Raw genomic sequence first — 21,929 nt, 5'->3', positions numbered from 1 at the left:
GCATGAGAAAAGATAACAAAAGAAGAACGCAAAAGAACCGTAAAAAGACGGAAGTAAACATGGAGGATATTAAAGTAAGAGATTATGTGTTTATTCATATTTTGATCTGCCGCCAAAGCTAGTGAATTTAAGCGCAGGCAATATAAAAAACAAACAAAGAGGAGGATGCAAAAAAAGAGCACAGTTTTTGGTAACACTTTACAATAACATTAGTAAACATTAGTTAACTTTATTAGATAACATGAAATAATAATGACCTGTACTTCTACAGCATTTATTAATCTTTGTTCATTTTAATTTCAGCCCTTACCAATACATTATTAAAATCAAAAGTTGTATTTGTTAACATTAGTTAATGCACTGTGAACTAACATGAACAAACAATGAACAGTAATACAGATTACAGTAATAAATGTATTGCTCATGGTTAGTCCATGTTAGTTAACAAATTATACTTTATTGTAAAGTGTTACCGAGTTTTTAAACATTTATGATATGATCCCTCATGTTTTGCTTGTATATAGAGCTGTCACTAATACTTATGAGTTCTGACACATCACTGTCCTTCCACTGACTACCTTTTGCAAGCTGTCTTAATAACGTCGGGTATGTAAAATCTTTGAAGTGACTCCCATGAGCGCAGAATTGTGATGGATGTTGCTCTAGAGCAGTGATTCTCAAACCTGTCCTGGGGACCCCTAGCCACTGCACATTTTGCATGTCTCCCTCACCTAACACACCTGATTCAACTCATTAGCACATTAGTACAGACTGCAAGACTTGAATTGGGTGTGTCTGATGAGGGAAACATATAAAATGTGCAGTGGCGAGGGGACCCTAGGACAGGTTTGAGAATCACTGCTCTAGAGTGATGAAAAAGTGGCATGCATTTAGTCTGGCTATCACCAGACCAAGCTCAATCTTTTAAGATTGAACATTAGTCTGGGAAGTCTGCTCTGTATTTTCTACTGCACAAGAGGCGTGATCAACGGGCATAGTTCAAATGACTCTGTACGCATTTGGATAGTCCTTCAACCAATCAGTCCAATGATCCGGTGACGTACTTTGCATTTGCAGAGCGACGCGAAAACTCCAGGCAAGAAACGTGTCAACAAACATGATGGTTTGTAGCACTGACCAGCAGTTTGCAGAAGCAGAAATGGCATCAAGCGATTTTTGCAGGTTGTGCAAAAAAACAACAACATGAAAGTGAGTGGTATTTACCCCCACTCGATTTGTCAAAAGCTGCTTGCCGTCGCTTCTCTTTCCTCATCGTGTTAAACCCGTCAATACCGCGCCAGGTGGATAAGCCAGTTTGTGATTGGTCCCTTCAGATTTGTAATGGAAGCAGGATAGAAAAATGTACAGGTTTTCAGCCTGAGCTGCAGGGCAAAATCAAATCGCCGGCAGATCGGGCTGGGTTTACCCAGTCTAGCATGCATTCTGATATGACTGTTCATACTGAGGTCGCATTGAAAAACATCTGACCTGTAACTGCAAGTTTATTGTTGTTAATCTTTAAGTTCTCTTTTTCTTTTACATTTTAATTAAGATTGTTAACTAAATTTAAATAATTTTAAGACTTATTGGGGGTTTGCTGAGGCCCCCTAGTGGCCCACAACCCCTTGCTTGAGAAGCAACCTTGAGTTTTGGATGGTTTTCGGGCAATTGTCAACTGGGAGAACATCTGGACAACCAATTGAACACCAGCTTGACCAGACTATTGCCAAACAAAAGCATGCTACAAAGACTAATACAACAAGCATAAAAAAGAATTCAAAAATCTAACTTGAGTCCTACTGTTCATTAGTATACACCGAGCTAAAGTTGTTTCCAAAATGTACCAACGAGTGTCTCTTTACATTCTTTACCATTTATACCAGTTACTTAACCGGCTACCAGGAATAGAACTTTATAGTAATGGTATAGTAGGCCAGCATAGTACAGCAATCACAACATACCCTCTGCGCCTCACCCAACTGCCTAAAATAGTAAAAAATATGAATGAAATGCTACGCTAGCAACATGCAATGCATACACCAGATTTAATTCCTCATTCCTAGTAGCCTCAAATAGCATATTACAGTAGTTTAGAAGTAGGCTAGCTTAGCTTATCATAGCTCAGCACTCAAACAAGCTGAAGACTGTCGTGCATCCTTTTGTAACAGATAGCCCCACTGGAGTGTGCTCTGTATTTAGACCTCATCTGTGCAATCGAAGACCGTCAGACCCCAGACAAAAATATTAGCACTAAAATTGGCTGCCCCGTGCTAATTAGCTTGTTAAAATTAGCCCTTTCTCCATAACATTGATAACTTAGAAGAACATTATTCAACCTACTCAGTGAAATATATTTCAAATGTATCTATACACCAGCATCAGACATTTGCTTTTTCATTACAAAGCAAAACTATTTTTATGAGAAGGGCATTTTGTCCCCACAGGCATATAACAATATTTTACATCTTTTACAAACATAGAGATGGTTAAACAGAGAAGGAAGCGACTTGAAGATGAAAAGAAGGTGGAGGTCAAGAAGTGTGATAGAGGAAGATAAAAGGAAAGTGAGAGACCTTTCCTCCAGAGGGCCACTCTCTCCTTCTGCCTATATTTCTCTTCCTGTGACCCACAGAGACTGTTGACTGTTGATAAAGCGAGTGTGTGTGTGTGTGTGTGTGTGTGTGTGTGTGTGTGTGTGTGTGTGTGTGTGTGTGTGTGTGTGTGTGTCAGCAAACAAAAGCGAAAGAGACAGATCAAGAAAAAATGATTCTTCAACCCCCCTATATCTAGTTTTATAAGGACGTTACTCATTTCCATCAGGATGAAAGACGAAGTGTGGTTGACATAGAGATTAATTCCTAATATTCAAGGCTACTGTACAAACACAATGAAGCAATATCTGTGACACAATTGCTTTTCTTCAGAATAAAAGTCAACAAAGCAGTATTAACATGACTTGGGGATAAAAACGGCTTACTACAGCTTGTTTAGTACAGATAAACAGTACTTGTTTAGTAATAAAGTAATAAAGACTTTTTTTCCTTTTCTTGTGTTGGTTAGGGTTCATTGTCCTTTCATGCTAGTTATACCATATAGGTATTTTGTGTTTGTGTGTAAAGTATTAGGCCTGCCTCCATTTTCTGATCTTCCTACTAGCAATATCTGACTTGGATATTTATGGAAAAAGTATTCTGTTTAGCAGCTCTCTGAATCCCATAATCGGCTCTCAAATGACTCCCAGATATTACATCACTCTAAGATAAATGAATCTGAGTACGTAGACTTTAATTTGCACACAGAAAATCTGCCTAGATGTTTTCAAATTCATTGAGCTGCTGCATGAGGTGTCCCAACATATGACTTAATTTTCCTTATTGATCCCTTTAAAGACATTTTTTTCTGGGAGCTTCAAAGTGTCTTGGAAAGAAACAAGTGTGGTAGTCTGAGCTAATTAGTGTAATATTAAACACTCCAAAGGAGAGTGTGGGGACAGCCCAGGGGCACTAACTTTAACACAACCACAAATGTATTAAAGTCATTTATGGGAAAGAAGGGGAAAAAATCTCTGGAGATAATAAAGACATCATTAAAATGAGAGCTTCCTTGCCTCCTTTTAGCAAAAGTATAATTTACCAAATAACTATTGTAAAATGAAAATGATTTACTCGCCTCTATGTTGATCCAATTTTATGATTACTTTCTCCAGTAGAGATTTGTTTTGAAAAATGTTCAAGCTGCTCTTTCTCATTTAGCAAAAGTATATGGTAATCAAAAAGCCCTCTGCCGTAGCTCTCAAATCTTACTCTCGATTGCACATGTTCAAACTTGCCACATAAAGGAATTGGCATTGCTGACTGAAACCACTTTTATGGTGCCTTTTTATCCACCAGGAAGCCTCACAGCCCCTGGTAACCGTATGGTTTCATTTTATGAAATTCATTTTTTTTCTGAAAAAAAAAAGTTATTTTTGTTTGGGGATTGACATGAGGGTGATTAGATGAATCAGAATTTAATTTCTGGATGAACTAACAGCTAAATGCATGGTTAAAATCCACATGCATCTGAACCCACCCAGTTGGATTGGGCAGAGAACCGGATAATGACATCACCGCAGGGGGTCTGGCTGGAGTGTGTCTCAGATCAGGTTCATTAGAGTAAAGCCATGCTGTAAACAGGATTAATCCAGGCTTCAGTGGCCAACCTCCCTAGTACTAACACAAACCTAAAGTCTAGTTTGAATAGACATGACGCTTCTTTCTGGACAAATCAAATAAGAGGAAAAAAAAGAAGTGGACAGGGATACAAGCAATGATCAAAAATTATATTGAATGCTTTTGGGTGGATGTTATCCAGCTATTCTTATGTTGTTCATCCTTGTCTCTCTCTCGCCATCTCATTCCTGTCTCTTCATGTTCCTATCTTTTTTTTTCCCCTATAGCTGTTCTCAATCTTTGTGGGATCATACAGTACTATAACCAGATCTGTCTCAGGATTCTGACTGATAACAGATGTGCAAAAGATGTGATATAATCAGTTTTACAGTGACAAAGGTTAGATTCACACAGTCAGTGTTTGGGATTAATCATATTTACTAACATGTCACTTGAATTGTCTTGCTCACAGTAGCGGTTTGAATACTGTCTGGATTAATGATTAACTAAAGTCAAGCCCCTTTTCTGTTCTTATAAAAGCAGTGAAAAACGCCTGCAAACATATCAAAGATGATGTTCATACACGTTTTTTAGTTTCTTTTTTCTTTAGTTTTCACTATATCATTGTTTTTGTTTTTTTCAACGTTTTTTAGTTTGTTTAATTCGCTTTATTATCTTAGGACCACAAACATTTATATGTTGGCAAATTAGCGTAAATGCTATCTAGTGGCATGTTTAATGCAGGCGAGTTGTAAGGGTTTCAAGTTTTTATATTCATTTGAGAATGGAATGCTTTCAACTTGTTTGACTATGAGCATCATGGCAGCTTGCAGAAGCACATAACATGGTCTATAGGATGCGGAGTTCTTGACTCTAGCTGTCAATATGGTTTTTACATAGCTGAGACACAAATTGTCTTTGTCAGTCATGACAGAACGTCTGACAAAAGTGGCTTAAATCTGTCTGCTCTGAACATTCATCAACAGACTCTTCAAAAGGAGCCGTTAGACGCCTGAAGGTTTGCCTACAGTTTCCATGTGATATTCTCCATTTTAGCGAACAAGTGAGTTTTAATTACTGAATGAACTTGCTTAGCCACTCCGAGGGAGCAGACATCGACTCCAGGGTTTGTGCATGCTCTGACTGGGAAGCTTGAAGGAAGGGGAATGGAAAAAGCGAGGGAGGGGCAAAGACAAGAGAGCGTTCGTGCCAAGATGTCTATGACCGGTGGCAGCTGCTGCCCCTCTAATTACCCTGCACCTGCTTGGCTGCCAATCGCCACATTTCCTTTGTCTCATTGGCAGCTTTCACACAAACCTATTCTGCAATTTGACTGGCTGAGACCAGTTTGTAATCTCTTTGAAAATATAAATCTCTCTAGATAAGAAAAAAAAAACGAATCCAGGCTTGCGCATTATTGTGTTACTTTGGCGATGGGACGCAGCTGCGCTGACCGAAAGCAAATACCCATTTTGATTGTCCTTTTTTATTTAAGGTGCTTTTTTTTGGTTAGCACCAGGCTCCAGCACCTGTTGGGCTAAACACAAAAAAGCAGTGGAAAATTACCAGATGAGGCTTTTGATAAACAAAAGCAGCTCTTGGTTCAATCAGAAAGATCCTGGGCGGGAATGTAATAGCCAAAAATGGAAGTGCACGTTCTTTGAACGTTTACAGGCACTGTATAAGGTTCTTATGAATTTGTCATTCTCGATTTTATTTGCTGATTTATCTATTTCTATAGAAGTAGCTGTATTATTTTTGTGCATGTCATTTTCTCATTTTATTGAAAGGAAATTTTTCGTTCTGTCTCACAAGGTTCATGATTGTATCCCAGTTTGTTAGAAGTTCAACATGAACAAAAAACTGGACGTGGGAAGAGAGCGTGGGCCCGCAGTGCAGTGTGATGCTGGTGCATATGGCACATGTAAGTGTGTGTGTGTGTGTGTTTAAGAGAAACAGTAGGGGGAGACAGGAGAGGTTTCAGTACAACGTGCTGGCTCTATGCCATGCTTGGCTGTTGGGTCTCTTTGTTTGGAATAATGGCCACACAGGCAACACGTGGACCCATTGACAAATGATCTCTGGGTCACAAACCTCCTTCCCTGGGGTCATTTCTCACTTTCTCTCTCTGAAACACACATATATAGCCAAAAACAACCAGAAAGCCACAAAAGACCCTCAATGTGGCTCATATCTAATTTTTTGTCAGGCCAATCATGGTTTCCTTGCCTCACATCACGACTGAAGTTCACATGGAATCCAAATTAACCCGTTTTACTTTTACAATACATGTTCCTGGTCTTACTGTGAACGATTTAATGGTGCAGCTTATTCTAAAGAAATACTAATTTTATCTTGGTAGTCTTTTATTAAAATGCTATAAAATGTCAGCTATATTACAAATCCCACTTATTTTTCAACCCCTCGCCTGGGGCTGGAAAATCACACTAACCAATTCAAACCACAAAAAGTAAATAAGACTAGGCTGTGGATTACGAACTAATTATGTTATTATTTTCCCCCCATTCCCATACAATAACAATGTTAACAGTCCAAGGCTTTTCTCAGTTGTACCACCATGATTAATTAAACCCAGCAAATTGAAGGCATACTGAGATTTTGCACCAAGACTCTAACCCAGGAAATGTGAGAAGGTCTGCGTAGCTCCGAATATGTGGATGTTTATCTAGCAGTCTATAAACTGATGTTTGGCCATAACTCCCTCAAAGAGGCCCTGAAGTGCTCTGCCTATATATAAGACAGCCACACCTTATCTCAGCAGCACTGTCCATGTTTGGATGTCCTAAGGCCTTGGCATGAGAAAAATTAAGGAAAAGGGGAGTTCTAAGTGTGGAGAAGGGATATAAGGACACTTAACGGCAGGAAAAGGAAGGTGTTCTGTTTTTGGGATGGGTCACGCTACACTTTCCCGTCACCTTGAGCACTCTTCCCAGAGCTTCCTATGTTGGTGTGAGCTCTTAAAAACACAATCTGACCCCATGACAAGCACTTCTTCCTTATTTTTCAAAACATAAAATACTGTCAAATAGCCAAATGGTACAACATCTGTTGTTCTAATTTATTTAATTTGCTCCTCCCAAATGCAGCTGGCCAGCCAAACAAATGCAATTACTACTGTTAATAACTCTGCGCAGATAAACCCATCAGTCTCACTAATTCACTCTTTCTGGCAGAATAGTGTAAATAGTCCATATTTAAGAAATATTTTTTGAAGGATTTTATGCTTTCAGCATGGGAATTTCAATTAGGGATATATAGCCTGGAATGACTGACCGTAGCCAAGTCAAACTTGCATGTCAATCAAAATGGGTCTTTTGTAAACTAAAAACTCATTCTTACTAATTTTGTTTCTAATTACCCAGAAAGCTTTCCTCTAGTAGAATATTTTTAATGAAGGAAAATCTTATTCTATTTTTATTAGATTTTCTTATAATATAATATTTTCTTTCGCTAGATTTCTGTACACTGGGAACACAAAGCCTTTAAGTTAAAGTGAAAATTCTGTCATCATTTACTCACTGTGATGTGGTACCAGACCTGCCAGACTTCCATTCATCTTCGAAACAAAGATATTTTTGATGAAATCTGAGAGATTTCTGTACTCTCCATTGACCGTTCATGTTCATAAAGGGGCCGTAAAACTGATCCATATGAATTGAGCGGTACAAAATTTTCTAAACACGATCGTTTTATACGCTGAACAGATTTAATTTAAGCTTTTCACATATGAACATTCATCAACGTACACATCAGTTGTTATAAACGGAAGCTCAAGCATGTTTACTTGATGTGCGAGAACCAATGAGGTTCATTCTCGTGTGTTACGCAGCACGTTTGAGCTTCAGCAAGAGGTTTGTTCTCGTGCGTCAAGCAGATTCGGTTGAGCTTCTGTTTATGTGTGCTGATCAATGTTTATATGTGAATAAAAGCCTACATTCAATCTGTTATATCAAATAAAGCAATCGAGTCTCCTCAGAAAATTTGGACTAAACCGCTTAATTCATATGAATTAGTTGTATGATCTCTTTATGAACTTTTTGAAACGTCAAAGTATCAGTTGCGTAGCTGACAATGGAGGGACAGAAATCTCTCAGATTTCGTTACAAATACCTTAATTTGTGTTCCACAGATAAACTTAAGTCTTACGGGTTTAGAATGACATGAGGATGAGTAATTAATGATATAATTTTCATTTTTGGGTGAACTAACCCTTTAAACAATAATAAATTTTTCAGCAAACTTTATCTCAAATGATTTAAACAGATTCATATCACATTTCTGTCAGTAAAACGTAAATATACATGGCTTCTGTACCAGACTTACACTATGGGCTCTTCTTCTCTTTAGTCTTGTTAGTCACATCTGAAATGTTCAATAGTTTTCATCAGGGTTTCAAGTTTCCATCCCAATCCATCAGGGTTTTGAGTTCATGCAGTATAGTCTAATAAAAAAATCACATTTTTATCAGTACAAAACCATTTGAAAGTTTATCTGCTTTTTATATAAATGTATTGATAGACACTGAAATTTGTATTTAGTTTATATATTTAATCATATTTAATAAGTTAACTTTTGTGGACCAGAGTGGAAGAACACTTTCCCAGAATGCATTACGCTGTCTTTGTTTGAATTGCAATTTGGTAAATTACTCTTCCTGTCATTCCAATTCCAAATCCAATTTATGAATGTAAAGGGTGAGAATTCTGGCCTGCTAATTGGGAAACTGTATTTAGTACAAAGGTTTGTGCCACTATATAATTTTTGGGGGGTGAATAGGTGCTTTCCAATGAAATGGTTTACCAGCATTTGACGCATTTAGCCTGGCCAGCGTATTTCAGGAGAGGGTAGCTGAGGGCTGGGTTATTTATTAAACAACATTCCAGCCTCATTGCATTTCCAAATGCCTCAGGGGACGATTTAATTTCACCTTTATATTCTGGAACCCTGATAACTACAACACACTAGCAAGGTTCAAAGTCCTGCAAGATTTTAATCACATGCTAGAAAGAATTACCGCAGAACTGTCATGGTATCACCTCCTAGCTGCAGGGGCGATAAAGAGTGTTGAGGAGCGGATATTACACGAGAAAAGGGAAGTTCAACAGACAGGAGATCACAGTGTGTGAGTGGTTGCCTCTAAGGAGTGAATGAGTATTTACGTGCAGGAGGCTGGTTTACTGCTCATAGCTATATTTTTCCCTGTCAGAGTTTTATTGAGCAGGGAGAATTTTAACACCTTTCAGAAGCAAGGATACAGTATATCAGTGTCACTGCCTATTTTAAAGTGACTGGAAAAGCCTTCTCTTAAAGGTAAAGTGTGTAATTTCTGCGCTACAAGTGTCACAAACTAGAACTGCAAAAATAATGTTTTCAAACAGGTTTCCCAAACACCCTGTCATTGCTTGGTTACACAGATAGCCACGCCCACAAATGCACACCTGGTTGAGCCAATGTTGCTGTTTCAAGCTAGAAAGTAATTTAACCATAGGAAAATAAAATCACCTTTAACAATGCTGGTCTTAATTTGTACAGGCAAGTAAAAATAGTTTTTACAATTAACCCTTTCTCAAGACTCAAGATTATGATAAATCATAAAATAATCATAGTGCTTTATGAGTTATGGTGGATTTATTAAATGTCAACTTGGAGACTGTCCTCGAATGCATACTTCAGGCCATGATCAATGTACGTTTCAGCAATAAATGCTCATATACACCAGCATAATAGGCATGTTATTCAGTTGGACAGGTACCTGAAAGGATCTCAAGCCTTAGTGAAAGCTGTGTCGTAAGAGTGTGTACAATCATCTGTATGTGTGTGTGTATGTTTCAAAGTCACAGGTGCATGTGAAAATTTCATCACATATTTAGGCCTAAGGCACTTAAAACAGAAGATAAGAACGCCTGAAATTACAAGAAAGAACTTATGGCATCTGTACAAATGGGCCACAGAATGTTTTCAATTAATCTTGAAACCTCATTCTATAAATGATTCGCAAATGGTTATTCCATTCCCAATCAAAGCTTTATTTATCAAGCACAAGAACTGAGGAACAAATGAAAAAGAAAAAAACCCTTTTATTTATGTTAACATGAAACTGCATTCACCATAGTTTTTCTTCTGTAATGCGACATTTCCTAGTAAGTGAAGTGACGTGAAGGCCTGAATTTGTCCTCTGCATTTAACACACTAAGAACAGTGGGTAGCCATTCACTGCAGTGCCCTGGGAGCGATTCGGGGTTAGGGGCCTTGCTTTGACTCTCTAACCATTAGGCCTACATCTCCAACCATGTAGGACAGAATATTAAAGAATAAAAATGTAGGTTGGGACTTTTATCCATTGGGATCTTAATTGAGAAAAGTGGGCGTTCTAGACCAAAATGAAGCTAGACCCGTTTTGAGTTTGCGTATGATTGTGGAGGACTACTCCCTTCTGAAACAGCTGCCGTCAGCCACTTTTAGCCTTTTAACTGGGACGTGGAAGCTAAAGGTCAAGTTCACCCTCAAGAGCATTACAATGGTAATGCACTATTTAGTGATTTGCTAATAATTTATTGTTATTTGTTATTATTATTGACCTAACCTTCATTGCATTAATGTCATCCAGGATAAAAATTATTATTTAGAAAGGCACCATTGCAAACAAAAGTAACTTAATACTAAGGCTAAATCTTTATTGATTGATTATGCACCAGTGGTTCACAATTACCCCTTTTCCACCAACGCATTTTGAGAGCTGGTTTGGAGCCGGTGCCTACTCGCGAACCAGTTCTTTGTGTTTCGACAGTCAAAGAACCGGTTCTCGGCCAGGAGAATTGGTTCCAAACCGGCACCAACTCTTTGCTGGACTAGAACCAGAGAACCGTTCTTTTACCACGTCATGCTTACGCTGGGGACGGGGTGACCAACAACACGACGGGAAAGGTTGTGACCGCCATTGCTAAAAACACAGTGCTAGTAGAAAGATAGTCTGACCCCAATATAGGATCGCAAAGCCAGGAGAAACATTTGCAGAAAGACGTTGTAGTCCGCCATTGTAATTGTTATGCTTAAATTTGTCGCAAGCGTTTCAGGGAAAGCTAAGACGCGACGTACACAGTGACGTAACGACGTCGTTCGCTGGGCTCTCTAGTTAGTGGAAAAACAAATAGGTTCTTAGAAGGTTCGCAAGTAGAACCAAGTTTGAACCAACTTTGAACCAGCACCAGTTCCGAACCAGTTCTTTTTTGGTGGAAAAGGGATAAATAAGACCAAGCAAGTGTATTAAGAAAGTAAATGCTAATGGGGTCAATTTGTGATTCTTCAGGCTTTGTGTACTGTCACAAGTTCTTCCTTCCTGCGTCCTGTAAATAATGGCATTACATGTCAGCCCACAGGAAATTGACACTCAAATGTGATTGTTTCAGTTCTGGCATCAGCACTCCAGGAGCAACGTTTGATGGAAATACAGGAAGAGCTCTTTTGATCGTGCTCTGCAGGCTCTACACACACTTACAAACCCTTCTGGGAAGATAAAATGTGACGTACTGCTTGTGAGGTAAAAAAGCGTGGATATGCTTACACATTTCAAATGTCGGATGAACAGTTTGCTTTTTTGTGGTTGTTCATAGTCGGTGTTGCGAAAAATGGTCTTGATAAGTTTCTAGAGCACTTTCAGTGCCGAATCTTACACCTATGCTTGTGCTAGGAAGCACCGTGCTGCGTACATATGGACAGTGCTGTTATCTGCTAATATAGGCGGCTAATAAAAACAGTCAAACCAAAATTTATTTAGACACCATCAACATTTCTCACATTATCACAGTTTATTCGCTATAGTTTAGAAAATGGTAATAAAATATGAAAAGAACTCAGGAGTTATCAAATCAGTTGATATGGCCACTGTCTCACAAATGAATTAAGTTGAATAGCTGTCAGCTGTTAAATTTAAGTACACAATTAGATAATACCAATTACCAGGCAATGCTTAATTTTATTCAGTCTGCGGTGTAAAAAAGTCACATTAGTTATTAAAGAAAAAACACTCAAGCAAAACATGGTCAGGTCAAAGTGTCTGAATCATTTTTGGACCCAAATGTTTATACATTTTACTAGTAGCCCACTGTATGAAGAATTTTGGGATATAATATGTGACAGTTAACTTTATTTTGCTATCCTCACTTACATAAACTAAAGTGTCTATAGCGTCTGTAGTGTAGAACTATATGTCCAGCAGTATATATACCCACTAGTAAAAAAAAAAGTGTTGTCTGATTAATTTTTGGTTTGACTGTTCATGCTTCTTTTGCATGCAGTGTGGAACAGACTTACACGCACACATTCTTTTGTTTCAGCGTGGCAGTAGACCGTCGAAGAACACAGGTTCAGCAGTGCATGTCAACGCTGTCTTTGTGAGGCAAAGGTACTGATAATGTTACTCGCACATGTAACGAAACACATCCCACACCGTGGACAGATAGCAGACAGAGAGGCTGCCGTCAATTGCCACAGTGCTCAATTAGGATAAATGGAGCTATCTCTGGTGTATGTGACCTGGTTCTATAATTAACCCTGGGGGATGACAGCATTAAAGCCTGCTGTATGTATGCGTGTGAGATGTGAATGTCTCTCCTCTTACCGCCAAACCTCCACTTCAAGCACAGACACCCGTACACACAGCGGTACATCAAAGCATGGCGTATGGTATGTTCTACTCATGACAATGTTGACTGTGATTATATACAGCAATACATCCAGACCGCTGCCTTCAGGTTTAAGCTCTCTGATTTACTGTGTTTAGAGCAAGAACTATTCTTGATCACACACTTGCAGTCAAACAGTCAAAAAAATAGTTTTCAAGACAACTTTGTATAATTTAATTTACTCAAAAACTCAATGCTTTACATAGGGAAAATGCACATTTTAGGAAAATTGGAGGAAATGCACCCTAGTTCAGAGATGTAATGATGTCCGATTTGTGAACAAATCATTATTTTCAGTCAGATATTCGGTTCACAAAACTGGTCTGAATGATTCGTTCAAAACTTTTTTTTCATGAGCAGCCAGTTTATTATCCCAAAATGTATCTTGTGTTTAACTAAAGTAGAAAAGCACTTTTAAATTGATAAATGTAAGCTTAAATATTTCCCCACCATTGGCAAGATTTTTCTGTTTTTTATGACCAACATTTCCCCGCGATTGATGAGTTTTTCTGGCAATCCATGTTTTCATTGTTTTACGGTAGGGGGCGCAATAACGCATCATTGCTTACGCACATGAAAGCTATGCGATCATCAAACATTCAACAGAATATAAATCAAAACTGTTTAATGTTACTGGGTCCAGGACTGTACAAGTTTTGGGGGTGTAGATTAGTGATGTAAAATCCGATTCATTTCTGAGAACCGGCTCTTTCGGACAGTTCGTTTCAATGAACTGGTTATGTCATCAAGCAATGATGTCACTAATCATTGCTTTTCTAACTACTCAGTGTCATGTTATATCAATGACATACAAATAAAGTAATTTCTGTCAGGACCACTATTGTCAAATACGATTGACAATTAGCATATAATCTGGATTGGCGGTATGGTTCCATTCTGGACAAGAACTCCCTGTGGATCAATGCAGCCTAAAATGGATAAGAGCAGGGAGAGCACAATAACCCCCCTTAGGGTAAACAGAACAGAACGAGCATGAATGTATGCAGATATCATTAATTCAAGATTTTAAAGTACAACATAGTTCGAGAATTTATTCTGATTCAAAGGGGAATCAGAATGCCAAATCCTGACTGACAAGAGGAGGAGCTGGGGATGGAGGAGGGTAATTCTCTGTAAAAAAAAAAAACTAGCTGCTGATAATACTGAAGGAGCTTATATAAGTATACAGTGATAGGTGTCGTATTCCTATAGACGTGAATCAGCTGACGCGAGCTTGACTAACGTGACCTGCCAGAACTGATGCTACGCTTGATTTGCGTCAACAACGCATATTGAAACATTCAAATAAAATTATTTGTGTGAACGCATTCATTTTCATTCACTTTTCATTTACTTAAGTTAATGGTGTTCGCTGATCCTTCGTGTTGGATATGACTGACCAATCATGGATATAAGTTTCCTAAAAGTTTCGCACCTACAGCACACATTACAGACATTGATGCACAAATGCATATATGCTCTACACATCTATATTGAATGAAATAAACCATTATAAACTTAAACCGTTTTATAAACTCCTGGATTTATTTTAATATATAATCTTAAAATATAATCTGCATCCACAATAAACCATAGTAAAATTCAGGTTTTTCCCATGTTTTAATAAAAAAATGTAGCCCTATTTAATAAAATTAGTCATTAGAAAATTTATTTTCTTGTTTTTAAAGAAACTTACATTGCACATCAGGCTCATTCAAGTCCTCGGTAATACACACGCATGTGCGTAGTGTCAGCAACTCACTTGTCATCCTCGGCAAACTTCGACAGTTGGTTGAACCGGCTCATTCGGTTATTTTTGAGTCGACGCGCTACTTCGGATGTGCGTCTAGCGTCATCAATCCAGAACTAATTTTCGATTCAGTTTTTTTCTATCAAGAACTTTAAGTGAGTTAACTATGCATGGCGAATGTGGGATTGCTTGATTAGCAGGTTTTCATAGACAAAGGGCCTTAGATTAAAAGATTTTGGGAGGAAACTGGAGGAAATTGTTTGTTCATGTAAGGGAAAAACATAAGCGTAAAATATTCCTAAAGATTTTTTTTTTGCATCTAAAATTTGCACACAAAGTTCATTGTCTAATTTTCACCATTCCTCGAAAAACGCTTGTATGACTAACACCGGGATTCACTCATAGCTATACTAGCAGAACAAATTTCTCAGTAAATTGTAAAAATCAATCTCACGTAATTTGTTCAATTGAATGTGACAATTTAAGATACACATTGAGTTTTTCTAAAAACAAACTTTTAAAAACATTGCTGCGAAGTATTTCCTTTTACACACTGTTAGAGCAGAAAACTTATTAAGGTGATGATACACATGTGGACAGTTATTTTTCTCACCCAGCAGTTGCACTCCTCTGGTCAGACCATAGACATCTATAAGGGCCCACAGTGGCTCTGTGGTCCGAACGCCGCTAAAGAACAGCATGGGGCTGGAATCGTTGATGCGATAAAATACTCTCCCTTTCTTATCCACCCAGAAGGAAATGAGGTTTCCTTCATTTGCAAACTCTTCTGGCAGGGCCTTGGCCCAGAAGCCACTCTGGGATACCAGGTCAGGGCAGGCATATTTGGGTAGACTGTCGGGGTTGATTCGAGACGGGTCTTTAGAAGTGAAGCCCAGTCGGAGAGCGCCACTCCAGCAGCACTGCTTTTTAGTTATCTAAAGACAGGAAAAAATGTATCTGTTATCTTTATGACATAAGACGGTGTTCTTTTTGAGTCATTGCATAGCATAGAAATGTTGAAGAAAACATGGAAACAAAGATTGTACCTTTAGGCATACAGCAGCTTGTCACTGGGACAGTACCCTTAAAGGGAAATCTTTGTAACCTTATTTACCCCTAAAAGGTTCATAGTAGTACCTTAAGGGTACATATTACTACTCTAAGGTACTAACATGCCCCTAATTTGTGTAGAAATTAAGATACAGAGTTGTCCTTTTAATTTTTGAAGCCACTTTTAAAAGGTGCAGTGTGCCATTAGCAGAACCAAAATTAATTAAGTTTCCCAAATTCAAAATTCTTAATTCACTCTCTATTTAATCTCATTTTTGTTACATTTCATTTGTGTTTTTTTCTTTTCTGTTGGCTGAAAAGGTTCCAGTTCTTTCTTTTAAAACCTTGTTAAACGTGATTATTTTCAATGTAATTCCATCAAAGTTGGCTTTAGTATTTCTTTCAGTTGCAGAGCTGAAGGCCAAACAGGGGGCATGTTTTGTGATGGTCCTAAATGGTTGAGCGTAGCGGACAATTCAGGGGATGTATGAGGCAGTCATGTGGTGTGTTTAGACTATAGAGACACTCTGTTTTATTTGATTTACAGTAACTCCAGGAATGAGCCCTACAAACAATTCAAGAACACAATGACTTATGTCACAGCGGCTCTACGCTGCTGAGAATACCAGTATTGAGAACTTGACTAATGAGTGAGTTTACACACAAAACCATCTGTGTATGTTGGTAGAATAACTGGTTGGGCTAGATTGAGAGCCACAGTCTGAGATTGGAGTGTTTATTTTAGATTTTTACTGCATTGACATAGGAAGAGGGAACTTGCCCAACTTTTCTAGAGTGGTGCTTTTAAAGTACAGTGAAGATAGAAGGACAAACCAAGAAAGACAGAAAAAGAAAACGCTATTGCAGGCAAAAAAAAAAAAAAAAGTGGGAAGGTGAAGTGCATTTTTTCACCTCTAGTGGAAACAAATGGAATTGCACAAATGTTTTCAAACATATTTCCCTAAAGTATACTTTGTTTTTTACACATCCGCTGGAGCAGTGTTCCTCAAATCCAGCCCTGGAGGGCCACTGTCCTGCAGAGTTTTAACCATGATTGAAATTGCCTACTTGCAGTTTTCTAGTAACTGAAGACCTTGACCAGCTTGTTCAGGTGTTTGATTAGGGTTGAAACTAAATTCTGCAATACAGTGGCCCAGCAGGACAGGATTGAGGAACCGTGCACTTGGGTGCGCGTACTGTGCAAATTCAAATTTTGGCATCAGCATGATGCCAAAAAATAATTGCTTTTATCGGCTGATAATCGGTATTATAATTATATCCACTATACATCGGTGCATCTCTATTTACGAGTTATGGGTTACATATTCTAGGGCTGGGCAACGATTAATCACGATTAATATACAAAATAATTATACGCAGTACACACACATATATTATGTAAACACAAACTTTTATTTTGGATGCGATTACTCGTTGCCCAGCCCTAATTTTAACATAAAACAATTATACCCTGTACCTTTTAAAAAAAGACCTTTTCTTTTGCTGCATGTGTCATCCACTTGTGTAATCCGGACCCACCTTCCTCCTCAGATTATCCCACAGTTCCCAAATATTCAACTTGCTCTAGATTCATCTGTGTCTATCCTTGTTCTTACCTTTAAGCGGACCTGCTCATAAAGAGCAATGGGCCGGTTGCTGAACGTGATTGCGTTGCAAAAGCTGGCCTGGCGTTTGGCGCTCCTCTGTGATAGATCCATGACTATCTGAGATCCTTTAGCATTGGGGTGGAAGAGAAGGGGGCTCATGGGGACACCTCCGCACGGATGCAAGGGTAAACAGCGCTTCGGTTTGTGGTGGCATCGGTGAGCTGTTGATGGGAACGGACCACCTAGAGAATCTAGAAGAGAGAAAGAAAGACGATTTATAAACCATGGTCTGTCAACATGGTAAAATACTGCAAATGATAAAATTATAAAACTACATAATGGTGTGAAAATAAGTCTTCTCTCAGCCGTAATCATGTTTAGACCCCCAGCTCAATATGACTAAAGCCTGGCCTTTACTTTCAAATCAATGAACCGCATAAAACAGCATCAGCCCTTGCATGGTGAGATTTGTCTGACCCCATTTATGTACAGCATTTTCATAGGACAAAGTGATTTTTAGTTTTGTAGATAAATCTGATTCATCTTTTTCCCAACAGGCTGCACTGAACTGCACAATTTCAATACTGAAGCATAAAGTGCTACAGCGTTTCCTACAGCATTTAATTATTGCAATTAGTTTACGAATTGGATAGTATGTTGCACTGCAGATTTGTCTTTGCTTTTAGTCACGTAATGGAAAATTTAGTTGACTGATTATTGTCACTGTATTCATTCATAACAGCCAGTCTTTATCTTGTGCAGTCTTTTTCTCACTTACAAGCTCACAACTCAAATGTGTGTGCATGCATGTGAGTGTGTGTGTGTGTGTGTGTGTAAAGCTCCACTCCTGAATAGAGGTGCAGGAAACACAGGCATGCTCATTTGAGACTTAAGTGCACATATACAACATGAATGATGAACAACGCACAAGCAAGGTCTGAACGCTTTTTAACTACGCATACTTGTGCCAAAACAATAGAGGTTTTCTAGTCATTTTAAACTAGGCCTTCTATCTAAACTAGTAGAGCTGTATCTCGTTCTATCAATCTATTGTATTTATTTTGTATTATCGTATCATTATAGCGTTCTATCTATCTATCTATCTATCTATCTATCTATCTATCTATCTATCTATCTATCTATTTATCGTATAACCTTCAATACACTCTTTCTTCTAGGCAAGGTTAACTCTTTCTGACAAAATATTAATTGCATTTATATATATATATATATATATATATATATATATAATTAATTTAAAATTTTAATTATGACAAAATCGGTTTGAATAAATGATTAATTGACTCGCTCATAAAGACTTCACTGGACGAATCAGCATTTTTTAATGAATCTCTTGAAAGAATTATTCAATGACAAATACATGTTTTTAACAGTCACTTGTCGCCACCTACTGGTGTAATTAAGTAATTAAGACAATCTTTATTTAAACCATCAAGTTATTTTCAATAGATGATTTACTCTATTTTGATCGCTGCCATAGACATCAGTGTTTATATCTGAACCATTAACTTTATCCCAGTACTTCTGTGATAATTTGAATTATTGTAACAGAAATAGTGATACTATGTTTCATACTTTGGGTCAGCAGCAGTGCTAATGCAGATTTGAATGTTCGCTGTGAACGTACTTGTCAAAGGTTTAAAGCCATATTGTTATCATTTAGGAATAAGATTGTGTGGTTATTTTAATCGAGATCACGCTCTTTTAACGATTAACCGTGCAGCTCTAGTTACATTGTGTGTGTGTTTTACTACCCAAGTCCAAATTATAACATTAAAGTACCTTTAGACTAGATGCAGACGTGGCCTAAATAATGGCCTGAGTAATGAATTCGGATCTTTCGATCTACAGAAGTTGAATATCTATTTTAGCGGAGGCACGGGAATGTTTTGCAATGCGTTCAGTTGGCACAATGTCGCATTTAGAGAGATCCATGAGAGGTTCCAGCTTAATGGCTTTCCTATCTACATTCATTCATGTCCAACATTCACCGAGTTGGCAAGGGGTTCCTTTAACAAGATAACACACCCTCACAGGTCCGTCATGGCACGGTTGGAGGAGCGTCCAGTGATGACACCAGTCCTCTCAGCTATTGTGGCTCCCATGTAGAAACTGATAGTGGGCAATGACATGTTTCCTGAGCAATGCAGATAAGGCTACACTGGTCACCAGAGAAGAGAATATAGACTAGAAATGTTTGTCTATATCTAGCCATGTAAATAGCCTATGTGAAACAATCATATGAGAAAACATTGTATTATAAAAGCGTTAATTTGCTTTTCAGACTTTGTACGTTGCATGTCTGTAGTGTGTGTGTGTGTGTGGGCAGGTCTGTTTGCGGATGGACACCGTGTATAACACTCATAGTCTGAGCACACTGAAATGAATACATTAGCAAACACAAGAGCTGCAGCTGTCAGACAGAAAATGGAGGTTAAGTAGCAGCTCATGTTCCTTAGCAACGCTGGCATGGCGAGAGTTTCCGTTTTCTGCTGAGCTGAGTTCAGTGTGTGTGCTTTCGCTTCATCTGTATGGACAGGGGAAGTTGGTCCCAGATCAGTGTAAAAATCTCTCAAGGTTTAATCTGCAAAAAGAAAGTCCCTACTTTGGGACTAGGTGGAAGACACGTTGCAGAACTAGTTAAGGTGCGGCGTTAAATGTTCAGTCAACAACTGAGGTACATTATTGCCCTATTGTTGTTCTTAATGATGTTCCTGGACTTATTATACATTATTCATTGCTCCACATTATTCCAAAGGAAAAGGTATAGGTACTGATTTAGCAAACTTATATTAAGTCTGTCTCCATTCTATAATGTAACACTGACTTTTTACGATTAAATCAAATCCCATTCCCAACCCACATTTTTCTCTGTAAAAAATGTGTTGTGAACAGCAATTCGCATAGCCTTTAATACATTTCTGTTGTCATCCTAAATTTTATTACATAAGACGCACTTAAGTCATAAAAAGTAACAGCACCGGACATGCAGAAACACAAACACTCTTTGTAAGTAATAGAAGCCAGTGACATAGCTAACACACAAGCAGATTCCACCCTGGGCTACCGAACACATCATAATGCTGCTATTTCTATGGTAACCACATTCTTTTTTAAGGTAACCAAAGGACAGAAGATGTTTCTTATGTTTATTCCATAAAGAACAGCTTGGAGGGCCTGAATCAACACACTTGAGCATCTGAATAATCTAGGGCTTTCAAAAATAATGTTATTTTCTGTTTAACGCATTACAAATATATAATGCAATTAACACAGCATTTTTTCCCTTCCAGAAGTAGCAATGCTAATTTCTGCCCACATCCTTTGGTTAGCGCTACAGTTTAGCTGCTAGGTTTGGGCGATGGGGGGAGGGGGGATTGTGATGGCATTGTCTATCGGCCTAACCCTAATAGCTGCGTCCTAATTCAGAGGCTGCGTCCTTCGAAGCTGCGCAACGAAGGCTGTCCCGAACCGAAGGCTCCTACGAATGTGGCCATCAAATGCGTTTTTTGTTTCCCGTACAATGAAGGATACAACAGATGGATCCTTTGTGGCCTTGCCTACCCCAGAATTCATTGCGTGCCAGTGTTGACAGGGATTTTTTTTTTTTGAGAGAGAGAAATTTCCAAATTACAGCTTTAAACATACCCCAAATCAGAAAAATTTGGGACATTTTGTAAAATGCAATAAAATCAAGAATCTGTGATTTGTTCATTCTATTTAACCTTTTATTAACTGACAAAAATACAAAGAAACGTTTTCCAATGTTTTCACTGACCAACATAATTGTATTTTGTAAATATGAACAAATTTTGATTTTGATGGCTGCAACACACCCCAAAAAAGTTGGGACAGAGACATGTTTACCACTGTCACATCACCTTTCCTTTTAATTACACTTTTTAATTATTTGGGAGTTGAGGATACTAATTGTTGGAGTTTTGATAGTGGAATATTTGCCAAAGCTTGTCTGATACAAGACAGCCGCTCAACAGTTTTGGTCATCGTTGCCTGATTCTCCTTTTCATGATGAGTCATACATTTTCCATAAGAGACATATCTGGACTGCAGTAAACAGGCAGGCACATCCCTTCTATGCTGCAGAGTGTCTAGAAACCACTCAGTTGTAGCACGTGCCGAATGAGGCCTGGCATTGTCTTGCTTCCCAGGAAAGATGTCATCTTGATGGCAGTTTTTGTCTCCGTACAATCCAAATATATGCCTCCATGGCAATGGTACCATCACAATAATGCAAGTTACCCATACCGTTTGCAGTGATGCACCTCATACCAGCACAGATGTTTGCTTTTGCACCTGTCGCTGGTGAAAGTCTGGTTGGTCCCTTTCATCTTTGGGACTAAGAACTCTGTGTCCATTTTTTCCCAAAAACAAGATGAAACATGGACTCATCTGACCACAGCACACATTTCCACTTTCTTCTAGACCATCTGAGATGAACTCAGGCCCAGAGAACTTGCCGGCATCTCCACATAGAACTGATGTAAAGCTTTCTCCTTGCGTAACAGAGATTCAAGTGGCATTTCTTAATGCAGCGTCAGACTGTGTTCAGTGAAAACGGTTTTCCAAATTACTCCTGAGCACATGTGTCTGTATTCAACGGATTAGCATGATGGTATCTTGTGGAATG

At 38.4% G+C, this 21,929-nt stretch overlaps 1 protein-coding gene across 2 annotated transcripts in view; it reads right to left on the bottom strand.

Annotated features, from left to right (window-relative positions):
• Nucleotides 1–21,929, bottom strand: part of neurl1aa (neuralized E3 ubiquitin protein ligase 1Aa) — a 77,486-nt gene that overhangs the window by 12,167 nt on the left and 43,390 nt on the right. For both annotated transcript variants that reach the window (XM_077246259.1, XM_077246260.1), the window contains exons 2-3: nucleotides 17,270–17,511; nucleotides 15,217–15,538 (exon numbers count right to left, since the gene is read on the bottom strand). In XM_077246259.1, coding sequence (XP_077102374.1) covers nucleotides 15,217–15,538; nucleotides 17,270–17,511 — 564 coding nt within the window. The remainder of the gene's footprint in view (nucleotides 1–15,216; nucleotides 15,539–17,269; nucleotides 17,512–21,929) is intronic.

The sequence above is a fragment of the Siphateles boraxobius genome, unplaced genomic scaffold, assembly GCF_051911475.1.
Source record: "Siphateles boraxobius isolate OS27281-9 unplaced genomic scaffold, OSU_SipBor_1 29, whole genome shotgun sequence".
NCBI lineage: Eukaryota > Metazoa > Chordata > Actinopteri > Cypriniformes > Leuciscidae > Siphateles > Siphateles boraxobius.
This window is presented reverse-complemented; position numbering and strand designations above follow the sequence as displayed.